The following is a 16,967-nucleotide window of genomic DNA, read 5'->3' as shown; positions in this document are numbered from 1 at the left end:
TTTCTCGAATAACAAGTAGATGGACGTCTTCCAAATCATGAATGCTTAGATTTCAGCTGATTTATGGGAGAGGAAAAAAAACCTCTAAGAAATGTGATCTCTGCTTCTTATTTGCTATAAATATTTATATGCCCATAACTGCCATGGCCAGATTTAAATTGAAATGTTTCTGAGGCTGATAGCGTCCCTTCCATGGGTATTTAATAGGTCCTTTTTAGCGTACTAGAATCTGGTGCTGTAGCTTCCATATTACAGTGGCCAGTAAAATTTAGAAATTGTTACGGTGGTTTAGACAAAACGGCACAATAATCAGATTAAATCAATAAAAAAAGATTTTAAGTTTTTAGTATGAATTTGAAAATTACCTTGCTAGCAACAGGGCTGAATATCTGCTTCTGAAATACTTCGCTGTGGATTTGTTTTAATCTTTAATATCTTGAGGTCATTGATCATTTTTCAACATCAAGTGCTATTTTTACCGTATAACTCATCATCTTCTGCTCTGGCGTAAATGTTGCCATGGCGCCGGCACAGGACAGTGATGTATCGAGTTTTCCACTCTACCCATGTATAAAACATGTGACTGAAATCTCACCGTCGTGGATTGGTAAATAATCATTCATATAAATAACTACGTGTCTTGGTCTTCTGTATTGTACACCAGAGTCCTATAAGACCGATTTTGCTGTTTCTCTATCAAGTGCCAGGGATGGGTAGGGAAGGGTTTAGTTTCCCACCGTTTGGCTGGAGAAAGTGGGACTGCGTTTTGATTTAGTACTTTAAGCAAACGGGATACATAGAATTGTAGGACTGGAAGGGACCTCAAGAGGTCATCGAGTCCAGTCCCCTGCACTCATGGCAGGACTAAATATTATCTAGACCATCCCTGACAGGTGTTTGTCTAACCTGCTCTTAAAAAAAACCCAATGATGGAGATTCCACAACCTCCCTAGGCAATTTATTCCAGTGCTTAAGCACCCTGACACTTAGGAAGTTTTTCCTAATGTCCAACTTATACTGTCCGTGCTGCAATTTAAGGCCGTTGCTTCTTGTCCTATCCTCCAGAGGTTAAGGAGAACAATTTTTCTTCTTCCTCCTTCTAACAACTTTTTATGTACTTGAAAACTATTATCATGTCTTCTCTTTTCCAGACTAAACAAACCCAATTTTTTCAATCTTCCTAATAGGTCATGTTTTCTAGACTTTTAATCATTTTTGTTGCTCTTCTCTGGACTCTCTCCAATTTGGCTACATATTTCCTGAAATGTGGCACCCAGAACTGGACACAATACTCCAGTTGAGGCCTAATCAGCATGCAGTAGAGAGACAGAATTACTTCTCATGTCTTGCTTACAGCATTCCTCTTAATACATCCTAGAATATTTGCTTTTTCTGCAACAATGTTACACTGTTGACTCATATTTAGCTTGTGATCCAGTATGAACCCCAGATACCTTTCTGCAGTATTCCTTCCTAAGCAGTCATTTCCCATTTTGTATGTGTGCATATAATTGTTCCTTCCTAAGTGGAGTATGTTGCATTTGTCCTTATTGAATTTCATCCTATTTACTTCAGACTATTTCTTCAGTTTGTCCAGATCATTTTGAATTTTAATCCTTTCCTCCAAAGCACTTGCAACCCCTCCCAGCTTGGTATCATCCGCAAACTTTATAAGTGTCCTCTAGTCTATGCCATTATCTAAATCATTGATGAGGATATTGAACAGAACCGGACCCAGAACTGATACTTGATATGCCCTTCCAGCTTGACTGTGAACTACTCGTAACTATTCTCGGGGAATGGTTTGTCAACCAGGTATGCACACACCTTATAGTAGCTCCATCTAGCTTGCAGTTCCTTAGTTTGTTTATGAGAAGGTCGTGTGAGACCGTATCAAAAGCCTCACTAAAGTCAAGATATACCACATCTACCGCTCCCCCTCCCCCCCCCCATCCACAAGGCTTATTACCCTGTCAAAGAAAGCTGTTAGGTTGGTTTGACATGATTTGTTCTTGACAAATCCATGCTGACTGTTACTTTTCACCTCATTATCTTCTAGATGTTTGCAAATTGATTGCTTAATTATTTGCTCCATTATCTTTCCAGATACCAAAGTTAAGCTCTCTGGTCTGTAATGCCCCGGGTTGACCTTATCCCCTCTTTATAAATTGGCATTATATTTGCCCTTTTCCAGTCCTCTGGAATGCTTCCAGGTTATGGAGGATGGGTTGAACCCCCACTGATTAATCTCTTGGCATGTGGCACAGTACCTGTGTACCCCACTTTCAAGCTCAAGCATGACTTGGACCATGACCAATCTGCACTGGGAATTGCATGAGGCCTGTCCATAGCACAATCATCTCTGATGGTACTGGTGAATGCTATGAGCTTTTTATGGCCAGACAGCTCCAGATTCCCTGTTTTAAAGGGGCTAAATCCTCTATTTCCGTATACCAAAAGGTCTCCTCTTGCTGCGAGGCTTGAGACACTGGGTAAGCCGTCCTGAGTTCACCTCTGTCAAGGCTGGCTTTTAACTCCCACTACCCAAGAGGTGAGACAGACAAGAGCTAGGCTAGCTGTGTCTATCCACCACCTTGCTGCCAGTGATCTTAGGATATATCACCTGAGTCCAAGCCCGCCTGACCCCAGGGTCCAAGCTCGGGTGGCTAGCCCAAGCCCTTTCCCCTGCAGCAATGTCCAGATTAATTTTTAGTGCACTAGCTTGAGTGAGTCTGTCTACTCTGGCTGGGAGTCTTGCTTTCAGCTGCAGTGTAGACATATCCTTATAGGCCCACCCCCAGTATCAGCTGTCCTCTGCCCCAGCCTCTTTCTTCATGGGGCTCCCACTAGCCTAGACTGCCCATGTAGCTGATAAGCGTTGGAGAGGTAATACATATACTATCAGATTGTCTAAAACTATAAAGATAGAGGGGAAATGTACAACGGATAGCAAACAAAGTGCTGGGAAGTATCAGAGGGGTAGCCGTGTTAGTCTGAATCTGTAAAAAGCAACAGAGGGTCCCGTGGCACCTTTGAGACTAACAGAAGTGCGTCTTGCATCTGAAGAAGTGAGGTTCTTACCCACGAAAGCTTATGCTCCCAATACTTCTGTTAGTCTCAAAGGTGCCACAGGACCCTCTGTTGCTTTTTAAAGTGCTGGGAGTGACTGAAACTTCTCCACTTCGTCCATGGAGGGTTCTCCTGGGGACACCTGCTGAAAACGAGTCCACTTCCTCCCACAAGTCAAAATGTTACATGTTCTTTGTTCTTCTGTAATTGCATGTGATATCACAAGGCAGTGGGAATCGGGGAAGGTCTCAATGGAACATGAATGGGTTTCAGAAGCATCACGGTGTGTCATCAGTGAAGAACTCAGAGACTGAGAAATAAGACTTAAAAAAAATTGTATCTAGCCAAAGATTCCTATGGTGTAAAATGGATGTCTGCTTCCACTTCCTTCCTCGTGACCTTGATCCTGCAAAGTTGAGCAAAAGGAGCACTTAAAGACGACAAAGTCATTGCGGAGAAACTAAATGAATTCTTTGCTTCAGTCTTCACGGATGAGGATGTCTGGGAGATTCCTAAACCTGAGCCATCCTTTGTAGGTTTCAAATCTGAGGAATTGTCACAGATTGAAGTGTCATTAGAGGAGGTTTTGGAATTAATTGATAAACTTAACAGTAACAAGTCACCGGGACCAGATGGCATTCACCCAAGAGTTCCGAAAGAACTCAAATGTGAAATTGCGGAACTATTAACTATGGTTTGTAACCTGTCCTTTAAATCTGCTTCTGTACCCAGTGACTGGAAGATAGCTAATGTAACGCCAATATTTAAAAAGGGCTTTAGAGGTGATCCCGGCAATTACAGACCGGTAAGTCTAACATCAGTACTAGGCAAATTAATTGAAACAATAGTAAAGAATAAAATTGTCAGACACATAGAAGAACATAAATTGTTGGGCAAAAGTCAACATGATTTCTGTAAAGGAAAATCATGTCTTACTAATCTATTAGAGTTCTTTGAAGGGGTCAACAAACATGTGGCCAAGGGGGATCCAGTGGGCATAGTGTACTTAGATTTCCAGAAAGCCTTTGACAAAGGTTCCTCACCAAAGGCTCTTATGTAAATTAAGTTGTCATGAAATAAGAGAAGATCATTTCATGGATTGAGAACTGGTTAAAAGACAGGGAACAAAGGGTAGGAATAAGTGGTAAATTTTCAGAATGGAGAGGGGTAACTAGTGGTGTTCCCCAAGGGTCAGTCCTGGGACCAATCCTATTCAATTTATTCATAAATGATCTGGAGAAAGGGGTAAACAGTGAGGTGGCAAAGTTTGGAAATGATACAAACTGCTCAAGATAGTTAAGACCAAAGCAGACTGTGAAGAACTTCAAAAAGATCTTACAAAACTAAGTGATTGGGCAACAAAATGGCAAATGACATTTAATGTGGACAAATGTAAAGTAATGCACATTGGAAAAAATAACCCCAACTATACATACAATATGATGGGGGCTAATTTAGCTACATCTAATCAGGAAAGAGATCTTGGAGTCATCGTGGATAGTTCTCTGAAGACGTCCACGCAGTGTGCAGCGGCAATCAAAAAGGTAAACAGGATGTTGGGAATCATTAAAAAAGGGATCGAGAATAAGACACAAAATATCTTATTTCCCTTATATAAATCCATGATACGTCCACATCTTGAATACTGCGTACAGATGTGGTCTCCTCATCTCAAAAAAAGATATACTGGCATTAGAAACAGTTCAGAGAAGGGCAACTAAAATGATTAGGGGTTTGGAACGGGTCCCATATGAGGAGAGATTAAAGAGGCTAGGACTTTTCAGCTTGGAAAAGAGGAGACTAAGGGGGGATATGATAGGGGTATATAAAATCATGAGTGGTGTGGAGAAAGTGAATAAGGAAAAGTTATTTACTTGTTCCCATAATATAAAAGCTAGGGGCCACCAAATGAGATTAATGGGCAGCAGGTTTAAAACAAATAAAAGGAAGTTCTTCACACAGCGCACAGTCAACCTGTGGAACTCCTTGCCTGAGGAGGTTGTGAAGGCTAGGACTATAACAGGGTTTAAAAGAGAACTAGATAAATTCATAGAGATTAAGTCCATTAATGGCTATTCGCCTGAATGGGTAAGGAATGGTGTCCCTAGCCTCTGTTTGTCAGAGGGTGGAGATGGGTGGCAGGAGAGAGATCACTTGATCATTACCTGTTAGGTTTACTCCCTCTGGGCACCTGGCATTGGCCACTGTCGGCAGACAGGATACTGGGCTGGATGGACCTTTGGTCTGACCCAGTATAGCCGTTCTTATGAGCACATGTGTAGCTTTACTCTCGTGAGTAGGCACACTGATCTCACTCACGTGAGTAAGTGGTGCACGTTTTCAGATGGCTGCAGGATGGGGGCCTGTGTTGGTATTATGGAAGTCCTGAAGCTCCATGTAGCCTGCAGCTCCAGTCCTCTGTGTGTGCGCTCATTTCAAAAGAAATGTTTAGAAAGAGAAATAGGTCAGAGTATATTAGCCAGTGCTGAAACTCGAATGTGATGGAGAGCAAAAAAGCTCTCTTTCCAATGTGGAAGAGTTAGCTCCTTTCCCGTAGGCATTCTGAATCCACGGGGATAGAATAAATTAAAAATCGTCACCCTTCTGTCTGCAGGAATCTTCAATCTCAGGGGCCCAGAGAGAGAGAACCTTGTTTTCGAATCACAGAAGACCTTGTCCCTCCAGGCTTATGCTAGTTCTTCAGTTCTGATCTCAAGAGCTTGTGATTTCCCCCCATCTTCCCATCCTCCCACAGCCAAATTCAACCACTGCCATTAAAAAAAAAAAAAAAATTCTCTTTATTTTGGTATCTGTCATACCTTCTAGGAAAAAAAAAATCACTTGCAATATTTATATTTGTGGGATTCTGACTTCAGACTAATCCTGCTGCAACCTGGGCCCAATCCAGAGAACTGTCTGATCGCAGTATAGAAACCTGTTCTCAGAAGCCGCTTCAGCCACTGTCAGTATCTTTCCCCTTCAACAAGTCTCATCTCTCTCAAGCGATTCTGTCTTCTGCATTAAAATTCTCATCAGATTCTTCATTTGTATCCGGGTAATATTCTTTATATGTTAATCAGTTTGAAACGACAGAGTAAGCAAGAACTGGGGACTTCAGTAACTGTACATCCAGCACCAGCATTTATGAAGGAAAAAAGTATCGGCCTGTTAGTGTGTGGTAGGGCTCATGCCGTGAAATTCATTTAACCTACTGAGAGCCATTGTATGCAAATGAGGCTCTTTGCATGTTCAATTTATTTCTTTGTGGCATAACCTCCCCTTTTCTGCACTTGGAAGCAATTGGGCGCTGGGCTTTGACCTCTAAGCTGAGTACCTGGTGGGGGGTGGGAAACATTTCAGAAATTAGTCCTTCTGAAGTGACTTTTGGAAATGTTGCCAAGCCTGTGGAACTCTTCTCATCATGTGTGGGCGTCCTTTGTAAAGTACTTTGAGATCTACAGATGAGAGGCTAGAGAAGAGCTAGATATTATTATTATAGGCTTATGACTACCTGATTGGACAGATGAGGGCTGCAGGACAGGTGCAGGTTCCCAATGAACAAGGCACCAAGTCTGGCTTCCCTTGCACAGTTTCCCAAGGATGGAGCTACAAGAATGGCAACTGAGAGTGTGGGGAGGAGAATGCCAGTCTGGAAGGTTAGGATCCAGGTGCTGAGTGGCGTTTTATCTCTGCTGCTCTTTATGGTGACTTGTTTCAACTGGTTATAAAGATTTGCTCCTGCTAGAAAATCCTTGCTGGTCATTGCTGTCTTATTTTGCACTTCTGCTCCACCAGTCGTTTTACCAGCTTCTGCTGCTCCAGATTGGTAGATTACTCTTCCTGGGTCTGAAATCCCACCGCTAACACATAGGAAATTTCTCAGGAAATAAGACTTAGGGTATGTTTACACGTGCAGCGGCACAGCTGCTGTGTGTCTGATGAAGGCGCTTTATGCTGATGAGAGAAAGCTCTCCCATCCGCATAATAAAACCACCTTCGTGAGTGGCAGAAGCGACGTCAGCGGAAGAAACTCTCCCACCGACATAGCGCTGTCCACATCAGTGCAACTTACGTCACTCGGCGGTGGTTTAGTCACACCCCCCGAGTGACATAAGTTCTGCCGACATAAGCTGTAGTGTAGACATAACCTAAGCAGTGATCAACAAGGACTTAGCAGGAACAAATTTCCATCGCATCAGTTTAAAACAGTCACCACAAGCAAAACAAATCAAGAAAACCCCCATCTAGCCAGATGTTCACCCGGCTCTTGACTTTCTCCCCCCTGGGCTCTGTAGCAGTCCTTTTTGTAGCTTTCCCTCTCTGCACCTGTGCAGGGGGAGAGGGAACAGAAACCAGACTTAACCCCTTGCTTACTGGGGACCTGGTCTTCCCTCTGCCCCTTGTCACCGGGTAAAATGTAGGATCTGGGAAGAGGAGGCCAGAATGGCCATGTGGAAGATAAAAGCCTTTCACATCTGTTGCTAATTTTATATCGCATGGAATCCAGCTTGTCAGTAGTGACTGAAAGTTGTTGCCATCTGCTTCAGCTCTTCAGTAGCTTATTTGAAACGAGCCGATTGGTCTTAGTTCAGTTCCTAGTGAGCAGGTGTCTACATCCCAAAAACAATTAATATGTCTTAGGTCGGGGACTACCCAGTTTTCCTGTGTTTTGTACTGTACCGAGCACCCTAGTGCTCTGGGATTAACAAACTGCAGCATTTGCATTAACTGGTGCCTTGTTAGAAGTCCTTGGTGAGAAAAAGGTAAGGAGTGATTGAGCAGGGAGACTGAACTCCCCTCTAACCCCAGGAGGTCCAAGGTGGAGAAGGTTGTATTGCCACTGCCGTGCTGTACCAGTTTTATGCAAAGATAAGTCTGCAGGGCTGTCAACCTGGCATCTTCTGACATGGGCAAGGACCCCTAGCAGGCCAGCCTTTACTCCACCCGTGGTCTTCCGGGGATATTTAGTTGGTGGCTTCTTCATGGAGCTATGAGTGCGGGCAAATGGCTGGCACAGTTCACGGATGCCCCAATGCCTGCCCTTTCTGCAGTGAGCAGGAGACCCTGGCACTTGCCTGCCCCCAGTGTGACATGTTGCAGCCCCTCTTTTAGCTCCTTCAGAACCTTCTGCTTAGGGTGTGGTTGCACGTGACCTTGTCAGCCTCCTGCTGGCACTGGCCAAGTTGGTCATCCATCAGTCCGGGAGAGGGAAGCTCAATGGGGAGGTTCTCTGTGACTGGGGCCTACTTTTGGTTCTTACTTGTCTCGTGTCTCTGGGCAGAGTTCCTCTGGGGTGCGTCCACTGACTCCTTTGTCAGGGGTTCTCTGCTTAGTGTCACCAGCTGGTACTCTCGTTTTGAACCTTTGACCTCTACTCCTGTCTCTGTTTTATCATTTGTTGTCCCACTGAATCACATGTGCTCTGTGCCCCCTCCCTCAACTGAGGTGGCTGGCCTTCTGTCCCAGGTGCGGTTAGGCCCCCCCCTCCCAGAAGTCAACTGAGCTGGCATCTCTTCTGTCTGTTCACTTTATAAGAAACCTGCTTTTTATGTTAGTGAGACTTTTCTGACCTTAGCTATGACCACATCTCTGGCTTGGATCTGCTTAATAGGGAAAAAAATCCCACTTATTTTGACTTCAGCCTATAAATATCTGACAAAGAACTGCTGAATTAATTTCCGGTAACTGATAAGTGAACCTTCTTCCTCCAGACTTGGTCGGCGAGTGAATGAGTCAGTCTAGTGAATAGATTTGGGCAACTGGTAGATCTCGCTGAAAGGATAAAAGAATTTCATTTTCTTTTTCATATCGGTGTGAATGAGCTGTCGGTATAGATGTCATTCAAGAATCTTTGTTATTTTAATGATCCTGCATTAAAGCATGCAGGAAATTACAAGGCATGCGTAATTTAACTATTGTATGTGAAATTATAGCAGTGGAAATTCATAGTTCTCTTGTAATAAGGGGATTATATGTTATTGGAGGTAAGAGGACGAGAGTGCAACTTGAGGATTTTGTTTATAAAATAGAATTTCTCTTCCCGTTGCAATTCTTTTTTGTGGTGAATCTTTTTTTTATTTTTTAACTGCTGACTTTTCCCATTTGATTTATTGCATGCAATTTTCCTGCATGACTGTTTTTTATTAGCTATTAGGTTTTGGCATCTAACAGGCTGTTTATAGAGCCACCAAGATTGGCAGGTTGGCCTCTTCTAGCCCTGAGTCAGGCAGTATAATTTGCCTCTTACAGTTTTTTTTTTGTTCAGTCTGAAACTTTTCTTGTCTCCCTGCCTCCCTTTTGTGTGTGCAGGACAGGGTATATTTATGGCTTGCTGCGGCAGGCTTGTTGCAACAGAATTTATTCTGGAGGCGAGGATGTGCCTTAGAGATGTGTGTGTGAAGCCTTTCTGTGAGATCTGATGCTGATTGGAATGTTGAGCTAGGTACAAGCTTTGAACATGCATAGGGGCAAATGCCAGTTGTCAACCTGCCGTAATAAAAATAGACTTTCCTTTATCTCCGAAGCCATGACTGGCAGTGCGTTGTACTCCCCTCTGTGGAGATCGGAGCCCTTGTCCTCGGAGCATCTTGACATAGCAAAGGCCAAGAGTTTTTTGAAGACGATGCACTCCTTCCTTAGGAGAGTTGAAACTTGACCTTTATTGGGTGGGTGAGATTTATGGTTCGCACAAGCTGCTGAAGTGATTTCCTAAACTCTGCTTGTGTTTTTTATCTGTATAATAATCGTGTTCAATTTTGTTTTTGCAGGCTGCCAAAAGAGCGATCTTGCTATCGGGAACCCCTGCCATGTCGCGCCCTGCGGAGCTTTATACGCAGATTGTGGCTGTCAGGCCAACCTTCTTCCCTCAGTTCCATTCCTTCGGACTCCGCTACTGTGATGCCAAGAAGGTACTGGAGTGTATTATCTGTGAAATGCTAGCCTAGGATGTGCATGTTCATGTGATCGCAAACAGCTGTACAGATCTGGCAGGGTACTTATTTCTTTGCCAAAGTGGAGACCCTCACCCCACTTCTGCTCCTGCTGTGTGTAGCCGCGGCCTGTAATTTTAGGCCGAGTCTCTTCTCTTGCTCACAGCAGTGTTTTGAAAGCTGTCACACTGTGAAGCATTTTGTGCTGCGTGTAAACTGTGTACTTGGGCTGGGGTGAAGCAAAGCTACTCAATTAAAAACTGCCTTAGTGAGACCCTGGCTTAAAAGACCAAAAGGCGACACAGCAGTAGGTGAGTCTGCTAGGAGAGGACCTGACCCTGTGGCGTCTGACTGTGAGGAGCGGCTGCAGGTTTGGGCTGACCATCTGGAAACCAATTTCTAGTCCCGTGTATGTTGATGCTAGTTTTTAACAGCCTGAAGAACTTTGCTGTTTGAACATTGGAGCCCTGCTTTTGCTAAGCCCAGAAGCAGAGGAGCAATGGAGACTTTGAGCCACCTGATCTTGGGACCGCCTGGCTGCCGGGCTGGGGCCTGGCATGTGTTAGAATCGCCTAAAAGCTGCCTAAATTTATGCCAGCTGCCACTGGCTCCCAAGGGCCGTCACAGCAGCCATGGCTCAATCAGACACAGCTATGCTGGCAGCAAGGAGGGGTGTGGAGTAGGGGCCGCTACAGCAGCTCTATGCCACTCGCTATACAAGGGGAATTCTCTGGTGCCTGGATTCATAAGGTTCAGGGCTGCTGTGTGCTGGTGGCGCTGGTCTTTGGAGTAGCCCTGATGATTTCTTTGGCTCATGAGACGACCAGAACCTGATAATTTTTTTAACTGGTCTGGTAGGCGCAGAGAGGGGATCCAATGCCACTGCTAAATCCTGAAGCAGAATAAGAAAGTGAATTGAGCTGAGCTACAGAAGGCTTCTAGGCCAGCGTATATTTCATGTTAACTCTTCGCGTCCCCCAAAATAAAGATTTGTGATGCTTAGCCCTTGGTATAGGGAATCATGGTTTAGTGGCGTGAACGCAGGACTGGGCGCCAGGAACGCCTGAGTTCTAATCCAGGCTTTTACATGGACCCCCTGTGGAGCCCTGGTCAAGTCACTTAACGTCTCTGTGCTGCGGCTTCTATAAAATGGAGATAATAGCTTCTTCCTTTCCATAAGGGTTTGTGGAGATCAAACCACTGCAGGAGCAGTAGAAGATAACCCGGGTGGGTGCTAAATGTCATCCCTAAAAGCCATAATATTAACCATCTTTGTTTTACTTGACATGGTTTGGTATTTTGTCACTCTTTGGAGTACCTAGCACTTAGCGGGTCCTCACCGGAGAGCTTTGTACCTAAATTCCATCCAAAGTGGCTACTGAGTCCCTATATCCTGATCATACATTTGGAGCTGTGTGTCTAATAATCAAAGCGCCTACTCTCTCTTTGGGGCTAGCTTGGTGCCAGTAGGGATGCACAAGTGCCCTGCATTTGACTAGCCCATTGGCTTCAGTGGTAATGTATTGACACTGTTGATTTAACTTAAGGTCACACTGCATGGGGAGTCAGGATAGCGAGCCTAGCTGCTGGGTTCTGTAAGATCCCTGCATTAGTGTTAGCAAAGTGCAGCATACCTGGCAGAGAATGGAAACCTCCCATTTCCCCAGCCACAGTAGGATCCATCGACACATGGGTGACGGTTCTCAGGGTACCCAGGACTGAGTCATTTTGTTACATTTAGCGAGAGGAAGTCTTTTTCTTGTGATAGCTTGGCATCGGCGCCCTGACGCTGCCAGCTTTTCAGCCACCCAAGCACTCTCCTCTGGGCTTATGCCAACCCTTCCTTTGCCTTGTAGGTTAACAGTAGGTGCGCCCCAGTCCCCTTGAATCATTGCCCTGTGGTATCCACCCCTAATGCTGGCTACCCTCAAAAATACCAGGTCTGCTGTCCCCGAAGAGACGGTGTACATGCTAGCTTGTAAGATTCAGCTCAGGACCTGCACTTTACTTAGCACCGAAATAAACTTATTCTTGTTTTCCTATCAATATATTATCAAAGTGTAGAGATTCTGGAGAGAATGAGTGAGGATATTGGAAACAAATGGCTACATATAAAACAAAATCCTAGCAGAACGCTTTTTAGAGACTAAGCTCAACGATCAGGTTAACCTCCTGTGTGAAGAAGTTTCTCACCCAAAGTCTTTTGCAGTGTTTTCAATCAAGATAAGCTCAGATCCCATTTTCATAAATGTGAACACACTGCCCATTTAAGTGATGAGGGGGTGCTTTCTTTGCATCCTACATATACCCCCAAAGTTCACTGTCTGTCCTCAGAGACAGGATAACCACCTGTGGCTTGGTTTTTCTGTATGCCACTTCCCTGTTGACTTAACATCTCCTTTGTTAATATCTGACTTTGTATGTAAATGGGCATCCAGTGTGTTAGTTTATGCTTAATTTAAATCTGGACCGAGAGACACATTTCTTACTCCTCTCTGGAGGTAAATCTGTTTTTCACGTCTGCCTTGACTTTCAAGCCATATTTTCAGTATAGTGACATAACCCCTAGTGTAGTATCTGAGCATACCGTTCACAACAATGTTAATGACCAATGTAAACTCGGCTTTTATTTAAGACCTCATGTGACAGTCTTCGGTGAGCCAGAATGTACATACCAGAATTGGGATATTCTTGGCATGAAGGGGTTCTTGGGTTACAACGTGGAACTCATTCAGAGGGACACTGTGCGTTCAGCATATCTTTAATGCAGATCCCTTAATTCTTCCTGTCTGAGCAGTGTTGGTAGCACTTCCTGGGGGGGAACAAGACGTGGCCTAATCTCTCTGGCTTTCTGCAGTGCAAGAGGCTGAATGGTAATGTGTAGGACTAAATAGGTTTGGTATTTCATAGATCTTTGGGGTAGGGGTCCACATAACTAACTATTGCTTCAGCTGCAAGCCATATGGATCTCAGGTTGGACGTTGAGTTGGACGAAGAACACTGAGGTGACGGAAATAAGAGAGCTCCTCACGTACCCATTAGGCGTTCAGCAGCAGGGAAGTATTAAACTGGGTCTCGTAAAGGTCAGTGCTTGAACCACTGTAGAAATGAGCTTGCAACCTACCGTAAAACCAGCAGGAAGGGTCACCGTCAATTTCAACTCCCTGCTTTAAACGGCCGCTGCCAAGCATCCCCAAGGTTTCCATTACAATTTTGTTTCATTGTGAAAGACCCACCTTTACTAGGCAGCTGAGCATTGCTGCTTCTTTAGACCAGTCACTTGAGACAGGTTGTGCTGTCGTTAATGCTGGTGAATGATAGCGGCGACTGCAGAGAACCTGGAAAGAATTCAGTCAGCGATTCTGCAAGGAACCAGGGGGGCTTTGTAACTGGAAAGCAACGTAGATGAGATATGAGGGAAGCGAATGAGATTTCTGCATGTTAGGACCGTAAGTACTCCATGAAGGCGGTGGGGGACAGGGCAGGAAACCTGGGGGAAGTTTGTCGATCTGCTATAAAATGACAGTTTCTCTTGGTGTCAGGCTGGCTTTGGTGTAAATCTCTGTAGTGAGAATAATTCAGAAGGTGCTGAGGAAAGGAGGCAGAGGCCAAAATCAGGAAGAGAAGCCTCTGAGGATGCAGGAGTTTGGTTGTTCTGAGTTGAATTGCCCTCCACCCGCACAGTGTGCCTGACCAGAAGGGGCCTTTCCCTTCAGTGTGCTCTGATCCCAGAGCACAGTAGGGCAAATTAAGAACAGATCAGTTTGAGGGCTATGACCTACTTTTAATGGGAGTGTTTTGTCTGTGAGAGTGGAACTTAATACACGGCCTGCGGCCACGCCTCCCTTAAGCTACGTGCTCTTTGGACCTCACAAGTTCAGCATGGGCAGGCCTAGTTAGTACTTGGATGAGAAACCTCAAAGGAAACTAGCCAGATGTTGTAGGTCAGGACTGAGCCAGTCTCTCAGTATAGCACTGGGGTGCTGGGCGGCTGCGGGTATGGCCTTTTTAGCTGAGACACAACCAAGATCCTGGCCATTTTTGGTTCCTTTGCATTCCTCACAATAGTCAAGGTTTTTGGCCCAGTGTCCTGGCCAGATTTCAATTTTGGTAACCATTCTGCCTCCTTAAAATTCCTCTTTTCAGTTTGAACTGGAAGTAGTGGTGGAGTTTACTTGCTGTCCTAAGCGGCTGGGGTAGCATTGCTGTGCACTGTTGAAACAGGTGCTTCTTAAAACCGCAGAGGCAACTAGGGCTGTGGCAGTGAGTGGAATTAAACGGAGTGAGAGAGAGTTTGAAAAGTGTCTTGAAAGCCATTGGAATGAAAGGTGCTATATAAATGAGTTGCTGTTATTAATAAATCCTGTTGTAATCATTACATTAAACAAAAATTGACAAACCTGAACCATTTAATTTAAAATAAAATCCTGGCAATTCAGCATTTAAAAAGAATTGATTTAGTTTCATGGCAGAAACCTACAAATCTCTGGCAGATGCAATAAGAAAAGATGTAAAACAAGAGTTTTATTGGTTCACGATCCAATTCCTTGCTTTTAAAACTGCAACAAATGAAATGTCACCTGTTTTATTTACAAGCTCAACTCAACTCAGTTTCTTGAAGTAGAGGCTGTGAAGCCATTTTTCAAACTGGTTGAAGTTGGCAAATAACAAATAAAAAAAATTAAATAATGTCTAGATCAGCATGTGCTCTGAATTTGTAAGGGTTTGGCAGCTTCTGTTAACACTGTAATAAATTTACTGACTTGAGTGAGATGCTTTAACACTTTGATAAGAAATTCACAGTTGATGCATTTGTTCTGGGATATTATGGACCAAAGCCAGATGTGTGTGTTGGCAGGATAAACTTCTATTCATTTTTTCCTCTGTCTTTCAGTAGAAGACATCAAAGTATGTTTTAATAATTCTAGTAATAGACTAGTTTTATACACCATGTCCTATTAAACATATTACTATCACGTTCTCATGTTAACTATATTTTTTTAGAATGACTTTTTTTCAATTTTCAGTTTTCTAGAAATGACCCATCAGAACTCACTGCTAGGATTAGTTATTAAAATTCATGTATAGATATGATATAGCGATAAAGTTACATAGTCTAGGGGCTTCATTTGATACTGACATAACACCATTGAAATCAGTCATGTAACATTGGCATCTTCATTGGCTAACTGTCAACAGAGCTGATACAATGCGATCAGTGGTAGTGCGTCATGATTACAGCAGCATCCTTTTCTTTCCTACCCATGTGCTTCTACCCTAAGCAGCGTCATCCACCTCCAGATGCCATAAAGGACTTCAGTGACTATGGCCCATCTGATTCCATCCCATCCCATCCCAAAGCTTATACCTCTCTTCTATCATCATAGTATCTGTGATGTAGTAAGCAATGTGACCTACATCTGTCAGATGTGGTTCGTGTTCTCTCTCTCTCTTCCTCCCCCCCCCTTTACCTGGGGGAGAATTGTGTGTGGAGTGTTTTATTTTGGTAGGGTTTTACTTTTCAGGGGAGGGAGTTCTTTGTTGTTTTGTTTTTTAAATGAACATGCTGGTCTCTGTGTGTGTTTAGAGAGGGTAAGTTAAAAAAGTGTGCCTGATACTTGGGACAGAAGTTGTGGAGTTTGTGATAGTCCTTAGTTCCTTAGATTGTAAGTGTGTTGGGTCAGGGACTATCTTTCTGTTCCGTTTGTACAGCACCTAGCACATTGGGGTCCATGACTGGGGCTCCTGGGTGCTACAGTAATAATTGACTGAATAACAAATTTATATTATTATTAATCATAAGACAGAAAATATTATGTTGCCTCTGTATAAATCCATGGTACGCCCACATCCTGAATACTGCATGCAGATATGGCCGCCCCATCTGCAAAAAAAAAAAAAAAGACTGGGACTTTCAGCTTGAAAAGAGACAACAAAGGATGGGATATGATAGAGGTCTATAAAATCATGACTGATGTAGAGAAAGTAAATAAGGAAGTGTTATTTACTCCTTCTCATAACATAAGAATTAGGGGTCATCAAACGAAATTAATAGGCAGCAGATTTAAAACAAAAGGAAGTATTTTTTCACACAATGCACAGACAATCTGTGGAACTCCTTGCCAGAGGATGCTGTGAAGGCCAAGACTATAACTGGGTTCAAAAAAGAACTAGATAAGTTCATGGAGGATAGGTCCATCAATGGCTATTAGCCAGGATGGACAGGGATGGTATCGCTAACCTCTGTTTGCCAGAAGCTGGGAATGAGCGACAGGGGAATGGATCACTTGATGGTTACCTGTTCTGTCTGTTCCCTGTGGGGCACCTGGCATTGGCCACTGTCAGAAGACAGGATACTGGGCTAGATGGACCTTTGGTCTGACCCGGTACGGCCGTTCTTATGTTCATAGACCAACCCCTGAGGAAGCTGGAGTGGACCTTCATTCCTGAGCTTTAGACTCTTTTAGAGATGCCGGGCCTGGGCCATTGAGCGTCTTGAAGATAAGGACTCAGACCTTGAGTTGACTCCTTGGTTCCTCTCTAGAGACCTCTAGGGAGAGTGAGAATCGGTGCCGATCACAGTCATGATTTTGCACAAACAACTTTCAATATTTTTTAAATGGAAAGTAAATAAGTAACTAGTAGAATATGGTTCCATTTGTGAAATTGCAACAGAAGTCTCTGCTCGCTGTCCCTGTAATAAATCCGTCCCAGTGCTAGAACAGCAGAGCAGAATTGTATGGGAGTTCTGGTGAGATAAAGCAACTTTCTGTTGAAATTCCATTTATAACGTTCTATTCAATTTTGGTCACCACATTATGTAAAATTAAACGTTGTAGCGATTAACATGCTTCAAAGAAGGGCATGAAGGCTGATCCCAGAACGAAAGACTATAAGCTCTGAAGTAAGTTAAAAAACCCTTTGCTTATGTAGCCTGAAAAAGGGAAAACGTTCTGAGGCATTTTAGTT

At 43.8% G+C, this 16,967-nt stretch overlaps 1 protein-coding gene across 2 annotated transcripts in view; it reads left to right on the top strand.

Moving 5' to 3' along the window:
• Positions 1-16,967, top strand: part of SMARCAL1 (SWI/SNF related, matrix associated, actin dependent regulator of chromatin, subfamily a like 1) — a 61,197-nt gene that overhangs the window by 26,671 nt on the left and 17,559 nt on the right. For both annotated transcript variants that reach the window (XM_034785579.1, XM_034785580.1), the window contains one exon: positions 9,837-9,977. In XM_034785579.1, the coding sequence (XP_034641470.1) occupies positions 9,837-9,977 (141 nt within the window). The remainder of the gene's footprint in view (positions 1-9,836; positions 9,978-16,967) is intronic.

Source organism: Trachemys scripta, chromosome 11 (genome assembly GCF_013100865.1).
Source record: "Trachemys scripta elegans isolate TJP31775 chromosome 11, CAS_Tse_1.0, whole genome shotgun sequence".
In the NCBI taxonomy this organism is placed as follows: domain Eukaryota; kingdom Metazoa; phylum Chordata; order Testudines; family Emydidae; genus Trachemys; species Trachemys scripta.
The sequence above is the reverse complement of the archived record's forward strand: the minus strand, read 5'-3'. Positions and strand labels throughout refer to the sequence as shown.